This window comes from Aegilops tauschii, chromosome 4 (genome assembly GCF_002575655.3).
Source record: "Aegilops tauschii subsp. strangulata cultivar AL8/78 chromosome 4, Aet v6.0, whole genome shotgun sequence".
Lineage (NCBI taxonomy): Eukaryota > Viridiplantae > Streptophyta > Magnoliopsida > Poales > Poaceae > Aegilops > Aegilops tauschii.
Window position 1 is genome coordinate 144,503,312 of NC_053038.3, and position 16,421 is coordinate 144,519,732.

Sequence of the window (16,421 nt, forward strand, 5' to 3'; positions counted from 1 at the left end):
ATTCAATCAATCCCGTATACAATTCCCTTTGTCAATCGGTATGTTACTTGCCCGAGATTCGATCGTCGGTATCCCAATACCTTGTTCAATCTCGTTACCGGCAAGTCTCTTTACTCGTACCGCAATGCATGATCCTGTGACTAACGCCTTAGTCACATTGAGCTCATTATGATGATGCATTACCGAGTGGGCCCAGAGATACCTCTCCGTCGCACGGAGTGACAAATCCCAGTCTTGATCCGTGCCAACGCAACAGACACTTTCGGAGATACCCGTAGTGCACCTTTATAGTCACCCAGTTACGTTGTGACGTTTGGCACACCCAAAGCACTCCTACGGTATCTGGGAGTTGCACGATCTCATGGTCTAAGGAAAAAATACTTGACATTGGAAAAGCTCCAGCAAACGAAACTACACAATCTTTTATGCTAAGCTTAGGATTGGGTCTTGTCCATCACATCATTCTCCTAATATTGTGATCCCGTTATCAACGACATCCCATGTCCATAGTCAGGAAACCATGACTATCTGTTGATCAACGAGCTAGTCAACTAGAGGCTTACTAGGGACACGTTGTGGTCTATGCTTTCACACATGTATTACGATTTCCGGACAATACAATTATAGCATGAACAAAAGACAATTATCATGAACAAAGAAATATAATAATAACCATTTATTATTGCCTCTAGGGCATATTTCCAACACGCACGAAGATCTCCTCCTACCTAATCACGCCCTCAGTCTCACCGCGATCTCAAGGCCTAGCTCAACGAACCCGCAACACAAGAGACACGAGATTTATACTGGTTCGGGCCACCATTGTGGTGTAATACCGTACTTCAGTGTGGTGTGGTGGATTGCCTCTTGGGCTGAGGATGGACAGTTACAAGGGGAGAACAGCTTCCTGAGGAGAGGTGTTCTTGTGCTTGGTGTGTTTGAAGATCGAATGGATCTAGTCCAAGATGAGTTGAGTTTAGTTGCCTCCTACGATGGTGGCTAGTCCTATTTATAGAGGCCCTGGTCCTCTCCCCAAATATTGAGCGGGAAGGGAGCCAACAACGGCCAAATTCGAAGGGAGACAACTAGTACAAGTTACCCTGACTAAAGGTGGTCTTCGCCTGCCAAAGGCTCTGGTGGTGACGCCATCTTGGGCTCCACGGTGACCTTGATCCTGCCGTCCTGCTGGTCTTGGTCTCGTGGCACCGATATGGAAACCTTTGCCTGATGCCTCGAGACTCCTCGCCTGCGCTTGCCCCTTTAGCACCAAAGAGGAAATGAGGACACTACGCGCGCTGGCGCCCGCCTGGCTCCAGTCGTCATGGCTTGCGTTACAGGAACCTCGTGAGGTGTCCCTTGCGTTGATCTCTCCGCCCCTCGTGAGCCAGCCTGGTGAGGCCGCTCCCGAGGAGGTCTTGTGTCGTCCGCCTCGCGAGGCTTGGCCCCTCGCGAGGGTCTTGAGTGTTTGCTGGTGAAGATGGCCCGTACGGGGCCGCTGGCGGAGCCACACCGTGGGCCGCAGGCAGGCAAGTCTAGGGACCCCAGTTCCCAGGACGCGGACACGCACCATACCGTTGCTCCCCATATCCTCCTTGCACAATTTTCTCCACACTCTCCATAGCATCCGGTGAGCAGGAGGACAAGTTCTCTGGCATAAAATCCGACTGGGTGCCCCGACAAGCTAGGCAACTCGCTGCCCCACCTCCCTCCTCACCCGAGGCCGTCAGTACCATGGGCAAGGCTGCAGGTGGGCAAGCAGAGGAGCAAGCTGCCGCTCCCAGCTGGCCCCTGGTGCATCAACTCGACGCTCCAAGCCTGCTCACAGAGCAGTGGCCAGTTGCTACACGCCGGCACATGGGGGACCACGGCGTGCAATGCACCGTGGTGGGCCGCGCCATCCGATGCAAAAGTTGGCGGAACCGCAGCATGCTGGCGGAGGTGACCAACACGTTTGCGGCCACCGCCGACACCGAGGAATACTAGACCACGGGAGCCGCCGCCGCTCTGAACCCACAAATGCTATAACCACCGCGTCGCTGGCATAGACACCCTGTGTGTTGCCCGGTTTGGCTCAAAACATTGTGGACCCCAGCCGTGGTCGGCATTAGAAACTATAGCTGCTTCCAGAAGTTATTCACTTTTAGTCAAAAAATGACCAAAATATAATTAATTATGCATGGTCTTGACTTATTGTGCTCGCACTGGTAGTAGGAACTAGAGGTTTTTCTTTATTTATAACTCTCCTCACATTCTTTTTGGCTTTGAAGTGAATCATGGTTGTGAACATTATCTATGAATGTGCAAACATTTGTGAACATGAGTTTGATGTGGAAGTTGAACTTGGAATGTTGGGCTTGCGTGTGAACTATACCATGTCCAATGCTTCGTCTGTTATTGTTTGGAAAGTAATTGCTATTATTACATGACTCAAAAAAATTGTGCCACATCATTAGATGCACGGACATCACAACAGGCATGCTGACTGGATAAATATTTGAACCTAACTATTATGAAGGAAAAATTTGTATTGACAATTGTTTTAGATAGCAGGAGACGCCTAGCCTGCTATCTCTGCTAGCTTCTTTCTGGCTTCTTCCATCTCTTCTTTGGCTTGGGTGAAGAGAGCATCTGATTGCTCTTTTTACTTCTTCAGGAACTCAGCTACATTCTCAAGGGCTGCTGCACGCTTTCTTTCAGCCTTTACTAGAGCCACGAGGACACGAACAGTTGACGACTCCACCTGGCTTGTGTGTAATCCAGCATCATCTGGGAATTTGCACCTTGTGTCTAATCCAGCATCATTAGGGAACGGGCACCTTGTGTGTAATCCAGCCTCATTTTCGAAACATGATCTCAAGGTTGACCATACTTCCCTCCTTGCGGGAACTGCATCCTGACATGAAGTTACTTCTTTTTAGGATCAATACACAGAGCAACCCAGATCCATTTAGTAGAAGACAGATAAACAGGACTCAGAGAAGTGAATTCAAAAGGAGAAATATAAAAACAGACTCCAAGGTGAGAACACCCACTTCCTACATCAAGCTAAAAATGAAGCATTAGGACGATTAAGACTCTTCTGATTACACATCGAAGAACATGAGGCTAAGAGAAACAGAAACTACAACATATACACATTGAGGAACACGAGGCTAAACGAAAGTAATTGAAAGGATGTTACTTACCAAAGCTTGTTTTACAGGTTCGGTGCAACTCCTCTTTAACTTGCCACGTTTCTTGAAGATGTCCCCAAAATCCCGTGTTTGGTCTTCATTGCTCCTATGCATGTTCGCACTCGTGGTTTTAAAATCTCAACTTGGCAAGAAAAATATAATACTCACGCATCTTGTGGGCAACATTAAAGCACTCATTTGCCATGTTAGAGCATCTCCAACAAAAGCGCAATGCACGGCGTGTTAAAAAGCGTTTACAGCGCCGGAATAGCCAGTTTTTTTGGGCCGCGGAGTGCTGGCTCCAGCGGCCGCTGCGAAAAAATTGCACGCGCGCACCGCTCCACCAGACACGCTATATTTTTTTCTCCTTTCTACTCTGACTCGATACACATTCGACTCCGAGTCGATACTGGCATAGATAGATACATAGATAGTTCTCAACATAGATAGATAAAAAAATAGATAGTTCAACTACTCCTCGTCGTCCGAATCAGCCTCGGTGATGTCCTCCTCCAACATCTCAATGTAGGTGTCAACATACCGATCGTCATCGGAGTCCCAGGGCGATGCTTCTCCTAGCTTGATGTTGAATTGAGCGGCCGCCTTCCGCATACGCCTGTCCTCGCGATAGGCGGCTCGCCCCGCCCTCCTCTTCTCCCTCTCCGCCATCCTTTGCGCGTAGAACCCGCACTCGTTGATGATGTACTGCGGGAAGTGTTGGCACCACAATGCCATGGCTTCCTTGTACATCTCGGCATGCCGAGACGGTGCTCCCGCCTCCGGTTGTCGCGACGATCCTCGGCGGTGATAAGCCGCAGTGGAGGCGCGAGCTCCTGCGCCCGCTCCCGCGTCGGCACGTTGGGGGAAGTTCATCTCCCTATGAGGCCGCCGGAGGCGCCACCCCGCCGCGTCATACAAGCGGACGGCCTCGTGGGCGGTGTCAAAAGTGCCGAGGCCGAGGCGCACCGCGCAGAACTGGATCTCGGCGGAGAAGCCACCAGAGGGGGGCGCGCAGACGCCGTGGTAGCCCCAAGTTTCCCGGCGGCGCGGCGGCATGGTGGCACGATGGCGGTGAGGCGAGAAAGAGCGGGGAGAGAGCGAGGGTGAGGCACAGAGTGGAGGGAGGGTGTTGGATTTTATAAAGCGCGCCGGACGTGCCGCGCCAAAACTAGCGCGCCGGCCGCTCTTTCCCGCGCGCGTGATACTTTCCCGACGTCCCTCCTATATCTACTCTCTTCTCTACTCTCATATTATATATATATATACATATATTATATGTTATATTATATATGTATTTTATATTTATATTTATAACTACTTGCTAGTTTCGTGCAACGCATGGGCATCTTGCTAGTTCTAAAAATATTTCCATCATTTGCCACACTACTGATTGCAGATGAATAACCTACCCAAGCACATCGCAATACAGGAGCGACTCACAATTACAAGTTGATATTCTGTTGGACAATGCAAGCTATAACCAATTACTTTTACGGGAACAATAGCAACCAGGAAATTTGAATGATAGGTATGAACAAAATTGGAACTGCACATGTACTACTAAGAGATTCAATACACACATTACCAATCGAGGAGGAGTATGATGGTCGCGTCAGCCTTTGTGCAGCATGGTCGGCAATGGGAGTCAGTTCATTGTCCACGACGGTGGTGCTTCTGCGCTTGGCGTCGGCTTCCGGGAAGTAGATACGAGACCGTGGAAGACGGTGCCGGGGAAGAGGCTCTGTGTATGACGACGACGATGGACCGGCTCAAGTGCGGCCAACGACGTCGTCGTTGAGGCAGATGCGCTGCGGTGGACGAGTGCGCCGATGTAGAAAGGGAGGAGCACGAAGGCTGCGGTGCCGTGGAAAAGTCGATTTTGCGGTGGGGATAGAAAATGGGGAGTATTCAGGTGTACTACTCTAGGTGCCGGGGTGGGGTTGGCTGGGTAGGGTGAACCTGAAGTTACCAAAAAAGCCCTCTACCTACCATCATTCGTATGCCTATTCCCAAGGGAATGATGGTAACTTCGCACTGCTCGAATCAGGGTCGCGGGAGATTTTCCTGCCGACCTCAAACTTTTGTAACACTGAACTCCCCGTTTGGCGTGTTGGGTGATTGGGCTAAGCAACTAGCGAGTAGTACTAGTAGTTAGTAGTACTAGTAACTACTAGTACTCCCTCCCTTTTTATTAACTCTGCATATTAGGTTTGACATAAGTCAAACTTCCTAAAGTTTGACCAAGTTTATAGAAAAATATAAACATTTACCATAACAAATATATATGATGTGAAAGTACATTCAATAATGAATCTAATGGTATTTATTTGTTATTGTATATTTTAATATTTTTTGTTATGAACTTTGTGAGAGTTTTAAAAACTTGACTTTCACCAATTCTAATACGTGGACTTAAATAAAAACGGAAGGAGTAAACATTTGTTTTCTTTGTTTATAGTGGAATTAATCATTTGGTCATACAAGCAATTCCGAATGATTACTATAAGGAACATAACTTTAACATGCAAATACACTATCTTGGAAATCTTTTGTGATTGTGAGCCCCCATCAAAATATTATATGCCAAAATTGTTGACGTTGGACAAGGAAAACAACGTAATGATTTACGTTTGTTCATATTCACATAGAAGTTATATTGTCATAGATCCTTTAACATGTGGTGCTTGCCCCCGATCTTTGCTAGCCAAAAATTCTGGACCAAGTAGAGATACTACTTGTGCATCCAAAAACCCTAAAACCCAAATCTTATTTGCAAGAGCCCACCATACCTACCTAAGGATTGAATAGGATCCTCAAAGTAAGTTGTCATCGGTGCAATAAGACAATAAAAATTGCTTCTAAAAGTGTTAGATCATTTAGTGTAAGAGAAAATTGAGCGTTGTACGAACTTGTGATGGCAAAGAATAAAAGCGACAGACAGCATAATAAAGGTTGCTATCATAAGGGGCAATATAACGTGACGTTCTCTTGCACTAAGGGATTGAGCATACAAACAAAAAGCGCATGGCAACCTCTACTTCCCTCTGCGAAGGGCCTACCTTTTACTTTCATGTATTTACTTTCATGCAAGAGTTAAAGTTTTTCTCTCTGTTCCTTTTTATTTTTCTCTTTCAGCAAACATCATGTGGTGAGGAAAGATCTACGCACATATATCCAGTTGGATATGGGTAACATGAGTTATTATTGTTGACATCACCCTTGAGTTGAATATGTTGGGAGGCGAAATTATAAGCCCCTATCTTTCTATGTGTCTGTTTGAAACGTTTTCCTCATGTGTATGCGGTGAGTGTTTGCAATCATAGAAGACTATATGATGGTTGAGTATGTGGAGCTCTTGCTTAGACTCTGTTGAATAAGTTCAATTGCAATTGCTTGGTGACTGAGAATATAGGTTGTTGAGTTTCAAGAGAATTCATTATTTGAACCTTAACATGTGAATTGGTTGCTACTTTACCATGATGACTTTTATGAGAAAGAATTGCTATTATGATGCTAGGAAAAGTGATTGAAATTATCATTGATCAAACTTATGCACTTCGCTAGCATTCACACATCATAAATTATTTATTTTATCATTTACCTACTCAAGGACGAGTAGGAATTAAGCTTGGGGATGCTAGTACGTGATTTCTACTAGACAACCTTCTTGTTGTAGACGTTATTGGGCCTCCATGTGCAGAGGTTTGTAGGACAGTAGCAAATTTCCCTCAAGTGGATGACCTAAGGTTTATCAATCTGTGGGAGGCGTAGGATGAAGATGGTCTCTCTCAAACAACCCTGCAACCAAATAACAAAGAGTCTCTTGTGCCCCAACACACCCAATACAATGGCAAATTGTATAGGTGCACTATTTCGGCGAAGAGATGGTGATACAAGTAGGTTTTGTAATCTGAAAATATAAAAACAGCAAGGTAACTAATGATAAAAGTGAGCACAAATGGTATTGCAATTCTTCGAAACAAGGCCTAGGGTTCATACTTTCACTAGTGCAAGTTCTCTCAACAAGGATAACATAATTAGATCATATAAATATCCCTCAACATGCAACATGCAACAAGGAGAACAAACGAAGAGATTATTGTAGGGTACGAAACCACCTCAAATTATCCTTTCTTATCGATCTATTCAAGAGTCCGTAGTAAAATAACACGAAGCTATTCTTTCCGTTCGTTCTATCCTAGAGTTCGTACTAGAATAACACCTTAAGACACAAATCAACCAAAACCCTAATGTCACCTAGATACTCCAATGTCACCTCAATTATCCGTGGGTATGATTATACGATATGCATCACACAATCTCAGATCCATCTTTTCAACCAACACAAAAAACTTCAAAGAGTGCCCCAAAGTCTCTACCAGAGAGTCAAGACGAAAACGTGTGCCAACCCCTATGCATAAGTTCACAAGGTCACTAAACCCACAAGTTCATCACCAAAACATACATCAAGTAGATCAGGTGAATATCCCATGGTCACCACAGATAAGCACACGCAAGACATACATCAAGTGTTCTCAAATCCTTAAAGACTCAATTCGATAAGATAACTTCAAAGGGAAAACTCAATCCATTACAAGAGAGTAGAGGGGGAGAAACATCATAAGATCCAACTATAATAGCAAAGCTCGTGGTTCATCAAGTCGTGCCAAATCAAGAACACGAGGGGGAGAGAGAGATCAAACACATAGCTACTGGTACATACCCTCAGCCCCGAGGGTGAACTACTCCCTCCTCGTCATGGAGAGCGCCGGGATGATGAAGATGGCCACCGGTGATGGATCCCCCCTCCGGTAGGGTGCCAGAACAGGGTCCCGATTGGTTTTTGGTGGCTACAGAGGCTTGCGGTGGCGGAACTCCAGATCTAGGTTTCTTTTCGGGGGTTTCTGTATTTATAGGAATTTTTGGCATCGGTCTCACATCAGGGGGGTCTCCGAGTCATCCACGAGATAGGGGGACACGCCTAGGGGGTTAGGGCGCGCCCTCCACTCTCGTGGACGGCTCGGGACTCTTCTGGCCCAACTATTTTACTCCGGGGGCTTCTTTTGGTCCATAAAAATCACCAAAAATTGGCACGTCAATTGGACTCCGTTTGGTATTCATTTTCTGTAAAAAAACAAAAACAAGGAAAAAACAGAAACTGGCACTGGGCTCTAGGTTAATAGGTTAGTCCCAAAAATCATATAAAATAGCATATAAATGCATATAAAACAATCTAGATGGATAATATAATAGCATGGAACAATCAAAAATTATAGATATGTTGGAGACGTATCAAGCATCCCCAAGCTTAATTCCCGCTTGTCCTCGAGTAGGTAAATTATAAAAACAGAATTTTTGATGTGGAGTGCTACCTAACATATTTATCCATGTAATTATCTTTATTGTGGCAAGAATATTCAGATCCATAAGATTCAAAACAAAAGTTTAATATTGACATAAAAATAATAATACTTCAAGCATACTAACAAGGCAATCATGTCTTCTCAAAATAACATGGCCAAAGAAAGCTTATCCCTACAAAATCATATAGTCTGGCTATGCTCCATCTTCATCACACAAAATATTCAAATCATGCACAACCCCGATGACAAGCCAAGCAATTGTTTCATACTTTAGTATTCTCAAACTTTTTCAACATTCACGCAATACATAAGCGTGAGCCATGGACATAGCACTATAGGTGGAATAGAGTGGTGGTTGTGGAGAAGACAAAAAGGAACATGGTCTCACATCAACTAGGCGTATTAATGGGCTATGGAGATGCGCATCAATATATATCAATGTGAGTGAGTAGGGATTGCCATGCAACGGATGCACAAGAGCTATAAATGTATGAAAGCTCAACAAAACAAACTAATTGTGTGTGCATCCAACTTGCTTGCTCATGAAGACCTAGGGCATTTTGAGGAATCCCATTATTGGAATATACAGGCCAAGTTCTATAATGAAAATTCCCACTAGTATATGAAAGTTACAGAATAAGAGACTCTCTATCATGAAGATCATGGTGCTACTTTGAAGCACAAGTGTGGAAAAACGATAGTAGCATTGTCCCTTCTCTCTTTTTCTCTCTCTTTCTCTTTTTTGGCTTCTTTGGCCTCTCTTTTTTTCATTGGCTTCTTTGGCCTCTCTCTTTTTTTTCCTCACATGGGACAATGCTCTAATAATGATAATCATCACACTTCTATTTATTTACACCTCAAGGATTACAACTCGATACTTGGAACAAAATATGACTCTATATGAATGCCTCCAGCGGTGTACCGGGATGTGATGTGCAATGACTCAAGAGTGACATGTATGAAAGAATTATCACTACAAAAAAGAGACACTTCCGTGATGATACGTGTTTGTCACAGCAGGTCGCGTTTTCTGTCATGCATGTACATCCATGACAATTTTATGACAGAATCAAGATAGTCATACCTGTGCTATCGTAGAAGTGTTCCATGACATTACGAAAATTATCATCACGGATGTGTCCACTTCCATGACGATAAATGCCGCGTCATGGAAGTGCTTTCGTGAAGGGTGACCGACATGTGGCATCCACCGTAACGGGTCATCGTTAAGCTATCAGGTCCAGTTTTGGATCCGATAACCCACTAACAGCCTAGACCAATGAGGACTTTCCACGTGTAAAATTCTCATTGGCTGGAGGAAACACGTGTTGGCTCACCGTTGGGACAGATGTCATCCATTCATTGGACAGGAGGAGCCTATGATACGTTGATACATGGCACGGCCCAACAGAGGCCCATATAGGTTAGAAAGGTCGGCCCAGTCAAAGGCCCGTAGTACTTACTCAGGTACTAGTGGGCCAGCCCAATAACGACATGTTTAATAAAGGCCCATTTATGGCCCGAAGCTAGATCTGGCCCGTTAATTCTTCGCAAAATATTTGGGCCCAATTACAGCCCAGTGACTTTCGGCCTGTTAGTGGCCCGATGTAGACATGAGCCCATTTCAGCCCGGTGTGTATTTCGGCCTGGGAATGACCCGTGCTGCCCATGGGCCAAATATGGTCCGACGCGACATCTGGCCCACTAACGGCCCGTGATAAAGGTGGCAACAATTCAGCCCAACGTCGTCCTGGCAGAGATGGAGACGGTCTTCAGGGAACCACCTGAGCCCCAGAGCCTCCCGAGGCTCAGGGCCCCGGTGGCTCGTGAGGAGCAATCCCTTCACTGCGTACCTTCAGCTGCCCCAACAACCCTTCATCAACAGAACCAGGTGACATTTTCCAAGTTTATTCAGCTGGGAGCGCCCCTTGGGCTGCAGCATCCCAAGGTCGCGTGGGTCCGTCCCTGTGGCATGTATCTCTGTTTATGCCTTTAGCTACCCTGTTGGGGGCGCCCCTCGGGCTGCATCATCCCCAAGCCGCTCGGGCCTCACCCAGTGGCATGTATCTTCCCTGCTTTTACTTAAGCCTGCCGCTTTCATGTTTAACCTACACATGGTTACTACCTGCTCGATTGCCATCTGCCACGGGTCCACCCCTCCCTCATGCAATTCGCTTGCGCGTTAAAAGGGGGGCTCCTGAGCATCGCAACTCAGGAGCTCTTGCTGGCTCTACAGCCCTCACCCCCTGGCCTTGACCATGGCATCGCGACCTGGCATCCAGCGGCGGCTGAGCTCACTCGAGGGCCGGGACCTGAGGACGTAGAGCAACAATACCTAACCATCTCGCAGGAACACACAGCTATCAAGGACCCAAAACCAGGCGCAACCCGCCTTGAGGTAGGGCCTCGTGAGTCCCGGCGCTGGGTCACGAGTGCCCAGATACACCTCGCAGCCCTGCCGTGCAAGCCACGTGTCAGGGCAGGGCTGTACACGCCCCGGGGGCTCTCCTCAGAGGGAGCCCCCCTCCCAAGCACAAGTGGAAGCACCATGCTCCGCGCTGGCCGTCGACACTGCCGAGGAGTGTCTATGCCCGTGCACAAGTGGAAGCACTATGCTCCGCGCTGGTGATAAACAACTGAGGGCAGCTTCACGGCCGTACCAACCTCAGGGAGCCCGAGAGCTCAGCGTCCAGCCTCACCACAACGCCTCCCCTCGGGAGAGCCGCGCGAGGGGGCTGGGCACGGGGGCTGCGCTCGGGTCACGCCCAAGCGTATGCCACCGAACCAGGTCTCCCGGACCTGGGGGCTGCGCTCGAGTTACACCCAAGCGCACGCCACCCAACCAGGTCTCCTGGACCTGGTCGTCGCACGCCGCTCCCGAGGCCTCGGCGAGGGCAGGTATGGAAATTGTTTGCGCGTCAAGGGGGACTCCTGAGCATCGCGCCTCAAGAGCCTAATTGGTCATGTAGCGCCTCAATCCTTGGTCCGTCCTGGTCTCCGGTCGGCCCAATGGCGGTTGAGGTATGCGCGGGGCCGGGCTCTGCTGACGTAGAACATTAACCTATCCTTGCGCATCCTTCCTATAAGTTGTTTGCGCCTCAAGGGGGACTCCTGAGCATCGCGACTCAGGAGCCTAACTGGTCATGTAGCCCCTCACTCCTTGGTCCATCCTAGTCTCCGGTCGGCCCAATGGCGGTTGAGGTATGCGCGGGGCCGGGCTCTGCCGACGCAGAACACAAAGCGGATAGGAAGAAAATCGCAAAAGCTCAAAGCAAATATTACAAGACATATGGTTCTCACAATATCAAATGCAAGTTTAATGCCTCCACGAGGCCTGATGCATGATTGCAGGAATAAAACAGGAAAGGAGCCGCAGGTCACCCCTTAATATCATCGATGTCCGTGGGCGGCACTCCTCCTTTGGTGGTGGCGCCTTCGCCTTGGTTGCCGGTCGGAGCCGCAGCAATGGTGTCGCCCCCGGTCAAGGGCGCGGAGGCAAAGCCGCGGAACTTCTTCAGCAGGGCCTCCACCTGACCTTGCACGGCTGCGGCGGCAGCTGTGCAGTGTTCACCAGCCACAGGCTCCAGCAGCTCGTCAAGACAAGCGCTAGGGTCGCGAAGGTGCAGGTGGATGAAGACACGAGTCAACGCAGTTGAAGAAAGAACACGAGCCTCCGCCTCTGCCATGGGACCAACGCCCTCCACAACTTCCTCGAGCGCCTCCACCAAGAAGGGAAGCAGCTGAACAGGGCCATCCTCATCGGTGGCTAGCGGCCTCTTCAAGCCGTTCTCGTAGAGTGTCTTTAGTGCCGTGCGAGACCTCTCCTCGAGATCAGTGAAGGATGCGCGGTCCTCAGCAAGGACCTTCGCCTTGCGTCAAGATCGGCCTCTTTCACCTTCACCTCCCATTCCAGCTCCTCCAGCCGCCTGCGCTCAGCAGCCTGCGTCTACCCCAGCTCCCCCAACTCGGCGTCATGGTTCTTGATGGCGTCCTGGGCCCTCATCTCCTCTTCCTTCACCTGGCGGCCACGTGCTTCTTCCTCGTGTTCACGCTTCAGCTCGTCCTGCAGCTCTCGGCAGCGGTCGCGGGCGGCCTCGGCGTCCTTCAGTGTCGCGTCGCGATCAGCCGTGGCTTTGGCAGCGCTTTGCTTCTCCTTCTCGGAGGACGCCGCGGCCTGGCTCAGCGTCGCTTGGACCGCCGAATCAGAATGAAGCCAGCCGGAGGCCAGTTCCAGGCGCCCGGCTACCAGGCGTGGGTCCGCGCCCAGAAGATCTTCCTGCAGTAGTGCCATCTCTGAAAGAACGCGCTCCAGGGCGGTAGAGGAAGCAGAAGAGCCTGGGAGTAGTGGCGAAGTAGAAGGAGGAATTGACGTCGTCACCATAGCCTAGGAGATCAAGGGCTCCTGAGCCCTTGGGACCTCATCAGCCGGGCCAGGCGCTGGCACTTCCGGAGCCAGCGAGGCCACGGGGGCTGACTCCTCTTGACATTGCTCCCCTTGGCCTCGCGAGGGCGACTGGGCTGGGGAGGTGCGAGTGCTGCCACCTCCTTTCTCCGACGCGGGGGGGCCCGGCCGTCGTGTCCTCCTTCTGTTTCTTTGCTGAAGGCACCGGCCTAGTCAACCAAGGATGAACGTCAGGAAATAGCAAGTATAAGCAGAAGCAAGACGAAGCTCAAAACACTTACTGATCCACCGTGGCGTACTCCACCCTCTGCTTGGGAAGCTTGAAGCCTGAAAGCCTCGAAGCCTGAGGCGTGGGCGCGCGGACTACGGGAGCGGAAGATGGTGCAGCAGAAGGGCCGGAAGCAGCTCCGGGCGGCGTCAACGCGGAGGCAGCATCCCAAGGAATCAGGGACGACCTGCTCCTTGTCAGAATGACGGGCAGTTCTCCCCCCTCCCGGCGGGCATCGACCTCGGCATCAACAGGAAGGGTGCGGAGGATTTCATCTTTGCTCAATGGGGAGGTTTCTCCCATCTCCTCGGGAGTCGCCTCCGAGTCCACGTCCTCTTCCTCCCTCCCGCGAGACTCGAAAGAAGATAGCTCCACCGGCTTCGGTGCCGCGGGGGCTCCGGAGAGCGCAGGCAGCACAAGCCCGCGCGCGTAAAAGGTCGGCCTGGAGGCCACGATTTGCTCCAAGTCCTTGCGGAGGAACAAGGGAGTGAAGGCGCTCGGCGGGTACTCCTGGTTGTCCCCAACCAGGAGGCACAGGACAGCAGCGAGTTCATCGTCAGGCAGGGCCCCCGGCCTCAGGCGGGTCTTTTCTTCTTCGTCTCCAAGCTTCCACAAGGGGCGCGCATGCGCCTGGAGCGGGGAAACGCGCAACATCATGAATTCCCTCAGGAGCATGGCCCCTGTGACCTTCACCGCCTTCGTGTTGCCCAGCTTCAGGTCGGTCTGCATCTGCGCCAACACCGACGACGCTCGCTCGTCAGCAAGCTCTGCGCGAGGCCACCCCTTGTTAAACTGGGGTGCCTCCGTCAGCAATGCCAAGCGCGGGAGGACACACTTGGCGTCCATCATGACCCATTTCGCCCGGGTGTTGTCGGCTCTCTTCCCGGTGTTCGAGATCGAGTTGGCCTTGCCGGATGCGACGAAATTGGCGCACCCAGAGACATGTCCATCGCTGATGCAAAGGAAGAAGAAGTGGCACAGAAGAGCCACGGACGGCATCACGCCCAGATACGCCTCGCAATAGTAGGCGAAGATGGACAAGAGGAGGATAGAGTTGGGATGGAGATGCAACGCCTGCAGCCCGTAGTGGTTGAGGACCTCATAAAGAAATCAGAGAAGGGAGGAACCAACCCGGCGGAGATGCTGCTCGAGAAGAAGGGGAAGAAGGTGCTTCCCTCAGGCTCCGGCACGTCGGAGGCAAGCCGGAGCTCTGTCTTCCCCCATTCATTGCTATCCCCCGCCGTCAGCAAGCGCGTGGAGGCGAGGCTCTTCTTCGTGATGTTGGGCGCTTCAAGAGCCGGCTCGTACCAAGTCGGCACCGAGGAGGGCTTGACCTTGCGCGGCGCCATTAGTCACAGATGCGGAGCAAGATTGGAGCAGATCTGGAGTTATCGGTAGCGAGGAGCGAGAAAAGGGATCTGAGGCAAGGCGAAGGGCCACAGTGAAGGCAAGTGCTGCCTGCGCCAGCCTTTTGTCAAGTCGGGCAGTTGCCCAGGCCGTGTGGGGAAGCGGGGACGCCCTCGTCCAATCAACCGCCACGCGTCGACCAAGGCCGTAGGCTTTTGGGGCCCGCGGCACTCCGTGCTTGACCTTTGGCTTCGCCGCGAAGCCAAGCCCGAGCGCACCTTGGGCCCGGGGGCTACTGTAGGCGTTCTGGGAATGGGGGTCCCCAGACTTGCCTGCCTGCGGCCCACGGCGTGGCTGTGCTGCAGGCCTGTACGACCCAACCTCATCAACGAGACATTCAAGACCCTCGCGAGGGGCCAAGCCACGCGAGGCGGATGACGCAAGACCTCCTCAGGAGCGTTCTCACTAGGCTGCCTCGTGAGGAGCGGAGAAATCAAGGCGGGGCAAACCTCGCGAGGCTCTCATGACGTGAGCCATGACGATCAAGATCAGGCGGGCGCCAGCACGCACAGCGTCCTTGTTTCCTCTTTGGTGCTAAGGAGGCAAGCGTAGGCGCGGGGTACCGAGGCATCAAGGAAAGGTTTCCATATCAGTGCAATGAGATCAAGACCAGCCGGACGGCAGGACGGAGGTCACCATGGAGCCCGAGACCGCGTCATCACCAGAGCCTTTTGCAGGCGAAGATCGCTTTTGTCAGGATAAGCTGTACTAGTTGTCCCCTTTCAAATTGGCCGTTGTTGGCTCACTTCCCACTCAATATTTGGGAAGAGGACCAGGGCCTATATAAGTAGAACTAGCCACCACAGTAGGGGCATCAGATCTTGAGCAAATCCTTAGCTACAGACCGAGCACAAGAAGGCCCCAACCTCAGGAGGCTGTTCTTCCCCTTGTATTGTTCATCATCAGCCCAAGAGGCAATCCACCACCACCACACTGGAGTAGGGTATTACACAACAACGGTGGCCCGAACCAATATAAATCTTGTGTCTTTGCGTTGCGAGTTCGTCGAGTTCGTCCGCGAGATCTTAGCGAGCTAGGGCGTAGATCGATAGGGCGGAAATCTCCGCGTGCACCCCAGTGTTCGAACCTTGAGGGTTTTGCCGGAACCCGTGATCCGACAACGACAACAGAAGCGAATCAAATCCTCTCGATTCGATCTGTGTTTTACCCCTCCCGCACGACAAGCGCCCTATACATATTCATCTCCCTTGCCTCATCCAATTTTTGCAAAAATCAGAAGCTCTCTTGCCCGTTTCGCCCTAACCCGATCTCGCCGGAGTTCTCGAAGCTTCACCGAGCTCCGCCGCCTTGTCGCGCCTCCACCCTCCCCTTCCGATCACCTCCGCCACCACCATCATGTCCGCCTTGCCGCGCCGCACCTCCCCGTGCTCTCGGACGAGACGGAGTACCACCGGAGCCACTGCCTCGTCACCGTCGTTCACGACCGAAGCTACCTCGCCGGGGCCACGGTTCGCCTGAACTGCACCAGCGTCGCCTCCTGCTCGACCCCGTCATCCAGTGCCACCGACCCCACGCTGGAGCCGCCGCCCCTCCCTGCCTTGCCAGAGTCGTCGCCTGAGCCGGCGACCATGCCCTCTGTAAGCGCCCCAGTCTCCAGATCGTTTTTGTTTTTGCTTGTTTTTTTGAAACGTTTTCTTTATTTATTGAACGATCGCTGGTTTAGCCTCTGGAGTGAACGAGTTCGTCGGTTTAGGTTCTGTAGCGAACGTTCGTTCGGTAGAATTTTTCCTTTTCTTTTTAATTTCAGCCAGGGACCTATCCGTAGTTTTATTTTTTTACAGATTAGC

The 16,421-nt window shown here is 50.8% G+C and overlaps 1 protein-coding gene across 1 annotated transcript; it reads right to left on the reverse strand.

Annotated features, from left to right (window-relative positions):
- Positions 1–2,019: 2,019 nt before the first annotated feature.
- On the reverse strand, positions 2,020–4,229 carry LOC141021709 (ethylene-responsive transcription factor CRF1-like). The gene is made up of 2 exons (XM_073497565.1): positions 4,031–4,229; positions 2,020–2,117 (listed from the first exon to the last, which is right to left on the reverse strand). Exons 1-2 carry the CDS (start codon positions 4,227–4,229, stop codon positions 2,020–2,022), a joined length of 297 nt encoding a protein of 98 aa, XP_073353666.1.
- Between the last annotated feature and the right edge of the window lie 12,192 nt (positions 4,230–16,421).

Bases quoted from the DNA above. Each gene is read 5' to 3' on its own strand.
- LOC141021709 (XM_073497565.1), bottom strand. From the start codon at position 4,229: ATGCCGCCGCGCCGCCGGGAAACTTGGGGCTACCACGGCGTCTGCGCG. The intron at 2,118-4,030 runs GTGCCGACGCGG...TTCTGGAAGCAG, and splicing joins GGAGATGAACTTCCCCCAAC to CTATAGTTTCTAATGCCGAC.